Source organism: Melospiza melodia, chromosome 1 (assembly GCF_035770615.1).
Source record: "Melospiza melodia melodia isolate bMelMel2 chromosome 1, bMelMel2.pri, whole genome shotgun sequence".
In the NCBI taxonomy this organism is placed as follows: domain Eukaryota; kingdom Metazoa; phylum Chordata; class Aves; order Passeriformes; family Passerellidae; genus Melospiza; species Melospiza melodia.
In genome coordinates, this window is record NC_086194.1 from 10023448 (window position 1) to 10040030 (window position 16583).

The window sequence follows — 16583 nt, forward strand, 5'->3', positions numbered from 1 at the left end:
TCCTGTCAGGATATCTCAGCAGCTCCCAGCCACGTTCAGGCTGAAAGGGAGGAACTCCCTTGACAAGTTCTGCGTGCTGTAGATGTGACCTTACATACTCTGCACCAAATCCAGTGGCAGCTTTATCCGAAAATAATAATTACAGCCAATAAACATTTTCAATTGTCTGAGTAATAATAAAGCAAAGGCTTTTTCTACCAGCTGCTAATGACCTTTTCACTAACTATAATATTATAATACTAGAATATTATAATATTCAAGAATTTGGAAAACTAATTCAGAATCCAGAAACTGGAAAAGAAGCCCAACCAGTACTTCCTGCAGTGATGGGACAACATCAGGCCATGGCCTTTCCACAGATTCACAGCTTTAAGGCAACAGGCAACTCTACAGTCATCTCACTGACCTACTGTTTCATTGATAATTTTCTGTAACTATCTTCTATTTTCTTTCTGAAAAATACAGTAGCTTTGAAACCTTTTAAGAACTACATCAGAGAAGGTGACAGAGATTGTTAATTAACATCCTGTACTTCAGAGTGTCAAAAACTAGATCAAGCAAAAGGAGACTTCAGAGTCTGCTTTGATGGAAACTATTCATGACTTTACTTCCTAATCCTTCTTGTGAAACCACAGTGCAACAGGACTGTCCAGAATCTGACTCTACAGCACTCAATAATCTCTACTGCTTTAATTTCAGTTGATTTCAGAATTTCAGAGATTTGTCTTCCACTCTTAAACAAAAAAAACCTTCAAAAAAGAAAAAAGGGGAAAAAAAGAAAAAGAAAAGAAAGGACAATACACTGGATTCTTTTATGTATAAGTTACTACTTAATAAAATAACTTTTTAGTTTCAGATGTTCCCAGCCATTCCTGATCTCCTTTGGAATGATCATATCCATTTGCTTACCCTTCAACTACCTACAACAGAGTCTCCTACATAGATAATTTTATTGTCAATTGATGTAACTTATTGACTTCATTTTTCATAAATAACTGCTTTTTTTTCTCCTTCCTTCTGACACATCTCCATCCTAGAGGTCAAAACATTTCCTTAGGTGTAGAAGGAGTTCTGGGTGGTCTTTCCTCAGCATTCACAATTGGTTTGTCATAAACAAAAAAATGTCAGCTCTACACATTGGGATACATGGCTTGTCTCCACAGATAAAGGATAAAACACCTGGGAAAAATGAAGGGTGGATGACCCCCAATAACTTGATTGATGGCAAGGGACCCCTGCCCTAGCTCCATGCAGGGCCATGACACTGAGCCATCAGCCATCAGGTCCAGGAGTGGCACCCACCAGATGATTGATGAGAAAAGCTCTCTGGATCACCCTGAAAGGGGTTAACATCTGCAGGGGTGGGGGACTCCTTAAGGGATGCAGGACTCCTTCTGGGTGCCATCTTGTCATTGTCTGAAGCCCACTATGGGATGTTTAGGAAAAAGGAGCAGTCTGGAATGGCAGCATGTAACCAGCTGACCAATACATCTGTCTGACCATGTCTCATGTCTTTCCTGTCTTCTCAACAAACTCCATTTCTAACAATTCTCCTGGGTGGGAAGCTCTGTTCTGTACCTTGTGTCCTGTGGTGCTTCCTGGCAGTAGCTGCTCCACTTGGCCACTGCCTGGACATGGGGACACCAGACTCGGGGCATCTTTACCTCTGCCAGGCCATTGCACTCAGGAGATCCCTGACACCACCAGCAGAGACCAAAGAGTGACAGTGAAGCCACAGTGATGGTAGAAATTGTGCAGCCTGGTGATCAGTGCTGACAGATCTACCAGGGTGTATCGGCCTCCCTTGCCTGAGAACATTTTGCTCATATGCCAATAAGTCTGTTACTCAAGGTTTCAGTGAATGATGTTTAAACACATTTTCTGTAGGCATATGCTGGTATATTGAACTATCTCATTATCTAAAGATGAATTTCATAGAAACATGATGATCTTCATCTGCCAAAAGTTGAGCACATTAACACCAATCCAATATATTTATAACTTCAACACGTGAATCTGGAAAATACTTTTATCCTAAGAAATGCAAGTGAATAGAGGCCTGCAGGATTGATGTCCACAACATTGCTTTACAGCCCCATTAAAAGCAACCTTCCATTTGCTGGACAACTGCTTGAGGTCAGCTGAGGTCTTTTTCCACACTAAAAATAAAGAAATTGTTGTTCCACTGTCCTGAAATGTCTACACCAACATGCTCACACAGAGGTAGATAAAGTAAGTTTAAATTTCTGTGAGCTCTACCCTCCCATTTGATAATTATAATGGAAAAAAAAAATAGAATGCACTTGAAAATTTGTATCAGCTCCATCATCTTCTATTTACTAATTACAATGTACTGAAGTAAATATTTGGAAGACAAACAGTAAACTTGCAGGAAAAATCACAGAAATGAACTCCAAACACATGGTATTTGGAAAAAAAAAGAGTTGATTTTGAAGGGAAAGGTCTGAAAAAGAACTAAATCTTACTATCCAGTCAGTATTTGAGATTTTAAAAATATCAATCTATGTTTCATCTGGGAATTACTAGAAATTAATTAACTGCCCTTTTAAATAAGACTCCAGACTTGACGCAGATCATTTATAATAACATTTCTATGGCACTTGCATCTTCTAATAATTGAAAAAATAATTAATCCTTTCCAGATACCTGTGTGATAAGGGAAATGGTGGTTTCTATGTTAGATGTTGAAACTCTGTCATTATATTCTGCATAAACTGATGGGCTGAGGGTAAAAGTACATGTTGGATCTAAGACTTGAGTAGGATACTAGCGCTAGAATGCTTCCTTGCTAAATTATTTGTTTAAAAAACAAATCACAAGCCACATTAGATCACCAGACTGTGTACACATGCCACACACAATATGATTGCAATTTTACTAGGCTTTGTAGCCATGATTCTATTTGAGCTTTAAATATGTCCTTCCAGAAAAAATTGCAATCTACACCAGATTCCTGCAGAACGGCCAAGAGGATGGAAATTACAGCATTTCATTTTATATACTTAAATTAAAACAGATGAATCACAACTTGAAAACTCTCTTTTCCCCTCCATTGATCATGGAATGAGTTTAGGCTGATGTGCACCAATACAGACATCTTTATATGGTCAAATGACTTCTGCTCCAGTGCTTATGGGGCTTTGTTTGTTGGGTTTTGGGGTTGTTTTGGTTTGGTTTTGGATTTTGTGGGGTTTCTCATTGGTTAGTTTGGGGTTTTTTCGTGTACATGTTTGCTGGCCTTTTTAAGGAGTATTTATTGTTTCTATTTTGCTATAAAGAGCCATGAAGAGGAGAATGATCTGAAAGATGAAATACTCTTCTGGGATCTGAGGCTTAGCTTTTAGTTTATGCTTTACCAAAAAATTATTGCATGACCTCAGAAAATCTGTCTTACCTGTCTGTGAAGCAGGGGCATTAACTCTTCCATACTTTGTAATGGCTGCAGGTAAATGAATACACCAATGCTTGGGAAATGCTCAGATATCATTGCATAAGTATGCCAATAGAGAAGGCAATTCAGTAGCTTCAAGGAGACATTCCTTTATCAATTATTCCAGAAATATTTTTATGAAAGTGTTCAAGCAGAACTGAATTACATTTTTATACATAGTCTCTTATATATGAAATATTAAATTTTACCTTTATACAAATAGAGTTTAAATGTACACACTGCAGGGAGCTTTTTTACTTTTTGTCAAAATTTTGATGAACTTCTTCCAGTCCTGTATTTAAATCAATGTTAGATAAACAAAGGTGCTGCTTTTTTGAATTAAATTTCAAGGTTAAAATGTGCAATGTATTTTCTTTCTACTTAATCACAGTAATAATTATTTGCAGATAAGCTCAAAGTACATCTTTCAGCACTCGTGCACTCAGATTTTCTAAAATTAAAAAAAATTATTTTAAATAATTATCACACATCTTAGTTCTTTTGGTGATGAATTACAAAGATTCAAACAATTGATTTTTTTAGGCCAGCAAATATATGAATTTTTAGTTTATATAATTGATATGATTTTTACTTGCAGCTTCTCCCCTTTCAGCACCATTGCACTGCTGAGCCACAACTCTCTGGCATTAACCTGTCCCTTCACCTCCTTGTTTTGCCTCTCATAATTCTGAAAAGGCCTTTAAATTTATAAGCCCCTTCTTTGATGTAAAGATTCTGAGGTTTTTTTCCCCAGAAATCTTTGCTTTAAAATTTACATAAATATCTAAGATGTGGAGATTTCTGTAATCACAATAACTGCACAAGAAGTCTACCATGAAAATGAATGTAATTAAACACAAAGAAACAGTAACAAGAGAAAGTTAATTAAATTCCCTAATGTATCTGACATAATTTTCTTTCTCCCCCATCCTACCCACAAGGACCTGAATGTCACATTGGTCTGACAAAGATCTTAGCCCAAGGTAGGACCAACCCTATCTGAAGCCCTCAGAGGCCAAGTCAGGAGGAAGGAGAAAAAGCAATTCCACGAATCTTCAAGCCTGAAGGTTCATGAAATCTTCATGAGATTTCTGCAACAAGAAATACAGCCACAGCACAGGTGTGATGGGAACTTCCTAATTCCTGCAGCCTATCTAGCAGGAAGTACATTTGCGTTAGGTTTCAAATAAATTTTCTGTCTGTGATGAGTAAAAGTTTTCTCAGTCAGATGAAAGCAGCACAATTAAAATCTCCCATAACTATTCAAACACAGGCACACAGACCAGCAGCAAAGGCAGCAAGTGCTCCTTTACAGCCTCTGAGCTTTAGCAATACCAACCATGTGCTGTCTTCCAAATCCAACAAAACCCTGAGCCTCAGTTTCTGTAGGAATGCCAACAGTGCAGTGGGTTTGTCAGGGGTTTGGGTGCTTTGATATGAGAGGAGTTTGTTCCAGCTGCAGTGGGGAAGGACAGGGCAATTCACACATGATTTGAAGCCTCTGCATTTCTCACCTCTGTAACTAAGATAAACCAATTCTCCTTCAAATATGTGCCTGGCTGTTTGCTATTTTCCATACTGCATCCAGATTTGGTAGAAAGGAATCACAAAGACTGATAACTCAGTATTTTGTGAATGGTAAAACTTTCATAAAGCCCTTCCATAAAGTGTCTGTAGGGAAGACTAAAACCAAATATAAAATCCCACTAGCTAATGCTTAAGTAACAAATGCCACCAAGTGCCCATTTCCTGAACAACTCTTTTCAGCTGAACTAAAGTGAAATGCTCTTTACAGCTGTAACCCTCAGGAAACAGGCACACCAAATTTCAGATTTTCTATTTATTTCCTGGCAGAGTCACTGTCAGCTGGCTAGATTACAGCCTGCAGTAGTTACTGTCTGTATACTGAGAAATAATTCTAAGTCAGTGATGAACTTCAAGTGCTTCAAAAATCACCCAAAGAAGCTCTTGCAGTAAATGGTAGACACCATAGGAATTTTGGTCAATCACATGATTTAAGTTTACTGGTGTTATTTCTGTCACTGCTGCATCAAGCCTCAAGCTGACAGTTGTTTGAGCAAGGGAAATAGGAAAAGAATTACCTGCTTTAAGTTTTGTGATGTTTTATTTTACAATTTTCTGCATAACTGTGTGAGGTGTCTATTCACTAATTTTGAAGCTCTGTAGTTTTAGTCTGATAATGCAAGTGGAAGAGAGTAGGGCAACTGAAGACTGAAAGTTTGTAAAATATATTAATGTGAATATACAAAATAACACTTTCAGAGTATAAGGAATATTTTAAAACCTCTTTATCTTTTATCTTCCTTTGTTTTACATTTGGCCAGAGACCTCTGATGTCAGGCTTGGATCCTGAATCCATGCAGGAAATCTGTCAAGAAGCACTAAATTTCTGCAAGACTCAGCTACATTTCACAGCATGCAAGGTATCAAAGCAACCAAAGCAGTGTTACCTCTCCTGCTTCCCAAAAGCAGGAATGAAGTGACAGAGGTAAATATATACTTGGAAGAAAATTATTTTTAAGAAGGGCAAAGCCCAAAAGCTTCAGTTCTAGGTAGGGTGAACTACCTCTGTCTTGTGCTTATTCCAATTAGAAAAGGACAAGAAAGTTTAAAAGATCAGATCTTGCTACAAATATTTAATGTGGGTTTGTAATCTACATATTAAGTAAAAAGATAAGGTACCAATATTTTGTGGAAGCTTGCAATTAAAGTGCACTAGGTAGCTATCTCCAATTTCAAGTGGCACAACCATGTCAGAGGTAGCTCATTCAGTTACTTTTCTGCCTTCTCTTTTCCAATTTTCAAATTCTATGAGTTTTTTTTCTGCTTCTTGGAGCAGCAAAATTCTGGTTTTGTCTCTTGTTTAATTGCTATTTCACTAACAAAACAATGAATCCAGATAAAAATACTATTTCCCTCTGGCTTTTTCAAGAAGAGCAGTTGCGTTTTATTTGCTTAGGATAGGGAAATATCTCCAGGATCAGTTAAAATTCATGGCTGATCCCTAGTTTTAAAAATAATTTTCCTTTTTTTCTTCTTTTTTTTTTTGACTTTCAATTATAGGTAACACATCTGACTCAGTGTCTGTTGTTTCAAAATGCTCCTTAGTAAATAGAAGTGTACAGTTTGCTCCTCTACGTGCTTCACTTCCAGATTTTCTCCTCTTTATCCCACTCCCCCAGGCTTCAGAGTACCCATCTCCATGGCAACACTCGATAAGGTTGGTGGGTGGTGTTATCACAGCAGGCTTCCCCACAGAAGGTCTCCGCCATATGGATTATTTATGAACTTGCATGACAACACCAGACCCACTGAAATACTTCTTGAGCAAGTTTTTGTTAAAAGCCACTGATTCAAAACAGAGCATCCTCACTGCAGCCAGCACCCAGGAGGGAAGAGAGGAGGAAAAGCAGCACCAAGGTGGTCCCTGGTCCCTCCTCAGAGCTGCCTGAAAGTTCCTCTTGCCCCAGATAAGATTTATGTGCCATAAATCACAGTTAGTATATCTAATAAGTCAGTCAGAATCTGGGAAGTTGTGCTTCTGACAAGAATAACAACCATGACTAAATGGTTGCTACAACTGGTGCTGTTGCCAGGAGTTGTTGCAGATTTGGTGCCCCAAGTTATTCTCTGAACTAAACAAAAGCAGTTTGGCTTTGCACTTTGGTTTCTTCACCTGATACTTTTCCTAAAACTTCAGTATATTTTTTGGCAGATTTTGTATTTATACTGAATTCATTGAAATAGCACAGACAATTTCTTGTAAAGGATTTCTGCAACAGCAGCCTAGTTCTTTGAAGTCAAAGAGTCCACTCTTTGCTTTTTGAGCAAAAGATATAGGACCATAAGAGCCTGTTGTATGGAACCCCTTTGTGCAATAATTTTAATAAATTTATCAAGTTGCACCTTAGAGTGAGACAGATTTTCTCTAGGAAAGGGGAAAATGCTTTATTTCCCAAATAGGCATGTTTTTAGTTTTTGACATAGTCAATACTCAAAATTTAATGGTTGTGATTTATCTTTCCAGCTATCTGTACATTTATAAAGGATACATATGAACCTTAACTGGTCACAGTAGGATTTCCTTATGATCAATAAGTAGGAAATGTTGAGGCACAATTTATCAGACCCATTATTAAAATCTGCTCAAAGATTTTATGAATTGCACCCTCAGCAACATAAACACCAGCAAGAACTCACACCTAGTTCAGCCAGGTTTTTGGAGCATAGTTCAGATGCAGAGTTTCAGATCTGCCAATCAAAACGTTACTGGCTTTATCCCACTCTTCCTTCTTCATCACATGCAATCCATCCCTAATTAGGGTAAAATGCTCCAGATTTGATGAGCTGAAGCATTTACAATGCTGAAGGTGATTAATTTTGAGAAAACTTAGTGCACTTATGATAATCAGTTGGAGGAGGCAGTAAAAAACAATGTCTGGTCTTCAGGCAGAGAGGAAATTTTAAAAAATGAGAACTCAGAGACCAAAATCACAGAATGTAAGAACCACATTAAAAATACTACCTTGACAGAAGCTTTTTCACTTGTCTTCCTTGGATACAAATTTTTTGTTGCAGACTGGGAGAGAATTCTGAGATATTTAAGGTATTGCTGAAGAGACTTGGCCAAGTTCACATTATTTTCCACATCATAATTTCTTTCATTATCTTCATTCTGTCCCAAGGTCCTGCACAGCAAAAGCAAGAAAAAGAAAGTTACCAGCCTGTCCAATGTACAAAGTGGCCAACTAAAAAGGCACTGCACACCACTGTAGTTCAATACATAACAGGAAAGTCACTCAAAAGCTTAGCAACCAGAAAAGTATAGAAAATTCAATGTTTCAGCAAAAGCAGTCAAAAAATCTTGCACTATTAACAATTTATCTCATGCATTTTAGTTAATGATTCTAGAGTAAATCAAATAAAATGTCACATCAAGGCAAAGCCATATTCAAAAGCAAAGAAAATGCCTGTAAAAAGAAAATGCACATGATTAGATTGCACCCCAAAGAAATATGAGATGGTTCTAAGATTTAAAAAACTTGCTGAATGATGATGAGATTCAATGCCAATTTGGCCCTGCACCAATGTAAAGAATAGAAGAAAGACTACTAGATATGCAGAAATAATGGAGCCAGTAAACTCCAGTGAAAAGCTTGAAAAGGGAATAATGAGATGGAACAAATATCTCTTCTGATCTTCTCATGTGCCTGGGATTCACAGAATAGTGGTGTTTCCTGAGTGGTTTAGACAGATTTTGGTGACATTTGCAAAGAAAAGCTAGAAATGAGATTAAATGATGGCAGTGTGGAGGTGTTTATATGGGATTCAGAGTGCTGTGTGCAATGAATCTGAATTATTACCAGCTGTCCTCATCTATCTCAACAACACATAAATGGTGATGATAATTTAAATGTCAGCATCAGTAACTATTTCATTCCTTGTGCAAGAAAGCAGAGAGAAAGTTCCCAGCCCTCTTCCTTCCCTGTGAGTGAAGCTGCTTGAGGGAAATCAGCTTTTGGTGTCACCATTTCCTACTCACATGCCCACACACTTCTCCACTGAAGAAGAATTCCAGGTGGAAGAGCTTTACAGCTCAGTGAATGAATTTGACTTTCAACATCTCTGTGCCACTGTAAATAAAATTTTATTCTACCAGCCCACATCTTGGCACTAATGCAGAGGCACAGCCTGAGAGCACCATTATATCATTTTCCAAAGCTGGGGATTAATTATATTACTTTAATCAAAAATTAACAGACTTCCTTCCATGCTCACAGTTGAACCAAATGTGTGTCCCTACTAATTTAACACTAATAAATGTAATTAATAATCTAATTTACTGTGGTGGCACTGCAACCAACAGTGCTCACAGGTTTGCTCATTTTGAAACACCAGAAAAATCCTCTATTTCTCCCCAGTGTATAACAGCAGGTTCCCATCAGGGACACAAACTCTGGGAAAAAAGAAGGGTTACTGCACAGAGCACTACAGCAAACCTGATATAATTTACCATCAGTCTTGCTTCCTTCTCATTCTATTTGCATTTTTTTCTTATTCCAGAGCTCTAAATTCTGCCTTCTGATGGAGTGTGGACATGCAGGTAACATTATCCACCTTCTGTTCAGCTTAAAGCCAGACCAAAACTATTCTGCAGTTTCAGGAAAACCTGGGCACTGTGCTTTCTGCTTCAGTAGAGATGAACTAATCCAAACAGGCTCTCTTCATAGGAAGGATCCCAGTCGCCAACACTCACCTTTCATTCATTGAATAATTCCAACACCTATCTTCTGATTTCTTCACTAATTTTAAAAGGAAGGGGAAATGAAAAGAAAAAACCAGACCAAATTCTGCCCCAAGGATTTCCACTGGAGCTGAATGGGAACTGAATGCACAGACAAAGGACAGGATTTAAGTTGGCCTTTCAAACCATTATTTACAATATATAGTCACTGTCACTGGTGGTAGAAGCAAAATCTGGGATCTAAGGTTTCTCATTTTTCATATGGAGACAATAATTGCACTCATATTTACACTCCACATTAGATGCAATATTTTATGCTATAAACATTTAAACAATTAAAATGTAAAAGACTACAAAGCTTTAAGTTTCATTTGATGACAACTTTATTGAGATAATATGAATACATCTGAAAGATTTAAAAAAATTTTTTCAGTTCACCACTATATCACTTTGTTAACTCAGGAATGAAAATGCATTAACAAACCAATTATTGCTACTAAATTAAAATATTTCTTTTAAATATGACAAAGTCATGCTGGAAAATGGATGAAAGACAAATATATAAAAGCACTTGGTGAGTGGGAGAAATGACTGTCAGTTGAGTTCTTTTTGTGCACTTATTTGGAAGTATTTTCAGTTTTCATTTGCTCTGAAAGATGACTTTGCATACAATGAACTTAAGAGTATAAAGAAAATACCACATATAATTATTTATATACAGAAATAATTATGTATTTCCTACAAACTAGCATTTTAGAAGCTTTTTTTGTGGAAATATCTAAATCACTGCACCTCTGCTATTTCTGGAATGTTCCCAATTAATAGAAACCACACATTTTAGAATAAATTCCTCCCTTTTAAATGCTGAGAGTATCTTATTACTGCCTTAATGATGGTTTTATTACAGAAATAATACTATACCCCATCTCATACATTGAAGTTTGCTGGAAACGTTTGTGGTTTTGCCTAATTGCACCAATGAACACAACTGACATTTATTCCCTCTGTGCAGAGTGGACTTTTTTCCTTTATCTTGAGCCCTCTTTCATGAGAGGGTTTTTTGAAATTTAATAAGGACCCAGGAAATACCATGTACACTCCAGTTAGCCAACAAAGAAAGAACTTTCATCTTAAAATCAAACTCCCAGTTTCAGCATTTTTTTTTTGAGATGAAATCCATGTCTTCTGTTTCATCAGATTTTATATGCACTAATTTAGCCTAAGTCAATTTACCTTTCAAGTGTCTGAGTCTATTTTCTTGCTCTCACCAGCTCTGTGGGGATTAATGACTCATTAGTATGACTTCATATTGTCTTATTACACACGTTACCCTTAATAAAAGGTCTTCCTGACATAATGTTTCTTTGATAATTAGATACCTACTCTAAGTTGCTTTTTAAATTATTTAATTATTATCTGATAAGATTTTAGCAAGCACACTGAGCACACTGAACATATAACACACTTGATCAGAATCTACAAGACACCAGATTTCCTACTGTTCTCTGACCTACAAAACACGTTGCAAATGGACAACCAGAAAAATCAATTAGTGCTTTAAACTGTTGGCACATAAGATAATGCTTTCAGAAGCACAGCTTGGTGACTGCAGAAAATCTATCCACAATAGGAACTGCTTTACGTGAACACATTTGAAATTCTGATGTTCTTGAAGTATCAATATACAAAATGTTGCAGTTTTTTCCTAAAACATAGTTATAGTTAAAAATTATATTAAAAGTTATAAATTATATATAGTTAAAAATTATAGTCTAAAACTTGTTAAAACCAGGAATTCCTAAAAGTGAGCATTTGCTTTCAATCTAAACCTTAAATAACTGTTTATGTCTTCTTATATTTTTATATAACTACAAATTGAGAACACTGCTGAATATGGCCTTGATATCATGAAAATCTGGCCTATTTTGTCTTACTCTCATGAATAAAAATTTTAGGTACTCTCTTAAAAAAAATCCCCAGAAGATATTGAAGATCATTTCTGATACCATCTACTGAGAGTAATCCATTCAATACTGAAATTTTGTGTATCTAAGCAGTGAAAACATTTTTATGGATTCAACCACATGTTGTTATCACCTTCATGGTAATCTTTAGATCACTATCTTCTTTAGACATTAAGTTTCTACCTTACTGCACTTCTGAATGGTGCTGTGATTTTAAGAAATGCTTTTGAATCAGCAAACATGTGAAATACAGGGTCAAAGTCTCTGAATAAAATAAAAAAAAAAAAAGTGAGACAAATGCAGTTGAAGACACTGGGAAGTATCAATTACACAGCATTTTATTTCCAGAAAGAAGCAATCTAGAAAAGAAATGGTTCTGCAGTATATAGAAACCATATATTGCAGTACATGAAGATCTGAATTCCAACATCCAATATTTTGCCCATCAAGGCTAGAAGCTCAAATTTATCCCACTATATGAAAGTTTTTTTAACAAAAAGCCCTTTCTTTCCATTTCACTAGTTTTGAGAATGTATTTCTTAAAATCACATAAGAGAAAGCAAAATTTCTAATTTTTAATTGTTTTAAAACTTCATTCAGGTGTTTGTGTGGTTGGGTTGCACTTAAAAGCCTGTAGGACAGAACAGACCAGGTAAGAGTCTCTTTATTTTTGTATCTGTATACGAAGGTGATACAATTGCAGGTTCAACCATATCACTCTACAAAATTACTGATGTGTCTTGCAACCAATTACTGCAAAGTCAACCCTCAATACCTTTCAAGCCATGTCCCAAGACTACCACTAAGAATCTATGGACTGCAATTCAATTATAGATATGTTTTGGAAGAATTTGACTTTGAAAATACAATTAATCACTCAGAATGTCATTCAATACTTAGTCCAGAATAAAATATCTACTGTAGTTGAGCTTTTATAAGTTTGCCTTTTTGAGCCAGTCATAGGTAGGGATGGTTGAACCGACACTAGATAGTGCATAAATTGAATGAAAGGCATGATGTTTTGAATTCTGACACCTTAAATAGTGAGAGAAAGTGTATTTCCTTAACTTGATGATAAACAAAAGAACAAGGTCCAGGGTTTTAATTCATTCTGTCCTCTGAACACCGGTGGACACCTTTACCATGCAGACAGTGGCTTTTTAAAAATTTTTAAAATTCTGCTTCTGGGCCAACCTCTTTCTTATCATTTGCAGACCTTTCCAAAACCCAAGAAAAACCACTACAGAAGACTTACCTTGCTGTGTCAGATCCTTCAGATGCAAATACATCAGGGCGTCGGCTGTGGATTTTGTGAATGGTTGAGAGTTCCTGACCAATAACATGCTGGGTGTAATCATCTCGCCAGGTAAAACCTGATAAATAATGAAACAAACAAAAATAGAGTGGAAAATAATCACTATTTAACAACTTGGAAGTTTGGCAAAAATGTGTCCCAAATAAACAACATTAAAAAAGAAAAAAGGTAAAAAGAAGCCTCACTTGGTTGGAACCCATGAGTGAACTGCAGATTCTTCTCTTCTATATGAAATTCTGTTAATGAAATTTTGCTAATGAAACTTCCTTGCAATGGAAGGAAGACAGTAAATCATGCAAGGACATTTGGAAAGCCTTTGTTCTTAGCAGAATCTTAGCTAGATGCAAACCAGTTTTAATAGATAAAAAAGGGTTATTTTGGACAGCTATGGAAATTATCCCAACAGCTGGTGTCTGTTGAAAAGTTGTTTCATGTCCTTCCCATTCACAGCACACTGCCCCCTCTCTGTTTTCCCCATGAAACATTAAGGTTTCAAACACTGAGGACCAAGGACTGCAAATTTTAGCATAACACACCTAGAGGTCAATTTAAGTTATATTTAAAAGTTGTAACAAAGAACTTTTTAACTTTAAGGGGTAAGCACAACTATGTAGGCAAATTACAGTGATGACTCGTTAAGTACATGAACTTCCAATCTCTCAATATTACACCTGAAATAATGATATAATCCCAAACATAATTGTTACCTGATTTGTAAAGTTACAAATTTTTTACTTTGTTACCTGATTTTTTATGTTACAGTAACACTTTAGAGCATAGAGCTTTCTGATGCAATTCTCTGTAAATATCTAATAACTAAATATCCCACAACTGAAGGGAATCTCTGCTGTTATGCCCTGTGCAGCCCAATACCACAAAATCTCTTAATGAATATTGATAGAAGTTCCAGATATGGTTATCCTGATAATCTCTTCCTGTAAGAAACCACCTAAAGAAAAATCCTCTCTAGCACCAGATGCAGGCAGATCTGGTTGGTAGAAGCAGGAAGGGAAGTTGCTAGAACTTGGAAGGAGGATTTCTGGTTCAGCCCCTATTCTGTGTACAAATTATAAACTTCACCACCATCTGGAGTCAACATGAGGTTTTTTGGTGGAGGCAGACCCTTGGGATGAAGATGAAGCATCCTCGGCCTCAGCAGAACTCAGAACTTGGCCACTTCTCTACCTGGGATGGGTGCTTTATCCATTGGGCTCTTCGGATTTTTCCACTGCATCAAAGCAGAATTATTTATCTATTTACTAAATTCTAGAATTAAAAAAGAAGCCTAGGTAGGACATTTCTCCGTTCTGCCAAAGGAGACAATTCTGAGCGTGCAGAAGTAAAAATGACTTTAATAAATATCAAATTTTCATCCTAGAGAGGACATACTTAAATAAGTTCACTATGTGTTTAGACAGGGCTAAGAAGTATTAAAACTATTCTGTTGTCTTGGATTTAGACAAGATTTGGGGGGGGGGAATAAAGAAAGGCCCCATTTGAGCATTAGTTAAGTGGGCTGCATCCCAAACTTTTGTTTTCATTAGTGAAAATAATAATAATAAAAAATTTGAACCAATGTAAGTATGCATGAAGGGTTTAACAAACAAAAAAAGCTTTCTAACATTCCACTTGTGATCTTCTTTTCTCCTTTCTTTAAATAAAAATGTTACTCAAGTTTATTGAGGAAACACTTCACCTGAAGCCATATTAGATGTTAATGGCTACAGTAAATGACTCTAGACACTCGGGAGGGGAAAGAATATCTGTCTCTCTCTAATCTGGTTTTATTTCTGATTCATCCTTTTCAAATGCAAATATCACCTTTTCAAAGGTGCCATGTAAGAAGATGGATTCAAATAGTTTCAAAAATCTAAATCTAAGGCTGCTCAGAACATGTTTTTATGTGAACACACATAAGTGAGTCACCATGCACCTATGATTACTTTGATGTAGTGTAATTAAAATGATTTTTAAAACAAAGTTGAGATACATGCCATACCTATTTATATATATGTATATATATATATATATGTTCAACTTTACTTCTCTGTTGTCTAGCATTACACATTTCTGTTTGTTTTATAATCTCATGAAGGAGAAAAAACTAAAATAACTTTCAATTTTAGGAGAATGTGCAACATAGAAAGTTCAGCTGGAATACATATATAGTAAAAACATTAGCATAGCCTTAAAACTACTAATTCATGAACCATGAGTCCAAAATTACTACAATTTTTACTCTCTAAGCCAACACCAACCCTATTAAAGGCTAAAGAATATACAATAAAGAACATAAACTCTGAAGAAAAATACATTTAATTATTCTGAAGAGCTTTTTTCAAATTAAAGGAAGAAGAGTTCATCCATGGTACTTGCATACAAATAAGAAATTAATCTCTGAATTTTGAGAAATACAGAGTTTTGTGCCTACAAACCCCAATAATTTCAGTAAAAGAGCATACAAAACCATTGAGATGCCTGTTCTCACTAGTCAAGAGAATGGTATGTCTGTTCTTATCTTCAATGCATTTTTTTTCTACTGCTGCACTATTTTAACATCTTTTTCTAATGCATTTCAAACCAGTATAGATGCACTATCATCCTTAATGTTGTAAAAAATGCAACTATGGCACTAAAAAAGAGTAAATAGATGAAAGAAAAACAGACTAGTTGTTATAGAGCTAGAAAGAGCTAGAGTTAAGGGAATATGCCCTCTCAGCTGTATCTCCAGCACTTTTAACTCACTTCAGTGTCAGGACAAGACAAGGATGAAAAACACAAATTTCAACTAATTCAAAAATCCCCTTTGCCAGTAATTCAATATTTCTGTCTCTTATGCAACAATCTCAGGAACTGCAGCCTGCCTAAAGTTAACCTCATGCCAATCATTTTCCAGCATTGTTTCACTTTCAAAAAAACATCTCCCACACACTGAGCCGAATAAAACCGCGCATTCAAGAGCCATAATGCCAGGCTGACAGCTGCAATCAGAATTAGGGTTGAGAAGGAGCATATGACGCCGTATGGCGATTTCCTGTTCCCTTTGTCCTTTGTCCCTGTGCCGTCACAGCCCCGGCCTGGCCACCCAATTACTGCGATTTGTGTCCAGCGGCTGAGCAGGATCACAGCGGAGCCCTTGTGCGCGCGTTACTTCCATGTCACTGCCGGGGAGCGATGTGGGGGATGCCCAGCTCCTGATTATCCATCCCCCCCGTGGCTGCAAGGCCCAGGCCCTGCTCTCCCAGCCCAAATTCCCACAGAGGGACAATGTCAAGGGAAGAGAAGGAGTCCGGCGGACACCGGAATGACGCAAACACCGTGACAACAGCAGCAGACACAAAACTGCTCCCAGTCATTGAAGGTCATTGATAGGAGTGAGACCCCACTGTGACAAACGCCAATCACTTGTTTGTAAAATTTTAGAACTTTAATAGTAATAAAATGGTTATAAAAATAGTAATACAATTAGAGTAATAATAATTTGGACAATCTGTATTAGGACAATATGAGACAATAGAAACAAAGAGTTACAGACGTCCCAGTACCTACTTCTGGGCAGCACAAGCCCAAAAAAGGACACACATTAAC

General features: G+C 36.6%; 1 protein-coding gene across 1 annotated transcript in view; it reads right to left on the bottom strand.

Annotated features, from left to right (window-relative positions):
- Positions 1-16583, bottom strand: part of PTPRN2 (protein tyrosine phosphatase receptor type N2) — a 636567-nt gene that overhangs the window by 399650 nt on the left and 220334 nt on the right. The window contains exons 4-5 of the mRNA XM_063183049.1: positions 12936-13053; positions 7998-8160 (exon numbers count right to left, since the gene is read on the bottom strand). Coding sequence (XP_063039119.1) covers positions 7998-8160; positions 12936-13053 — 281 coding nt within the window. The remainder of the gene's footprint in view (positions 1-7997; positions 8161-12935; positions 13054-16583) is intronic.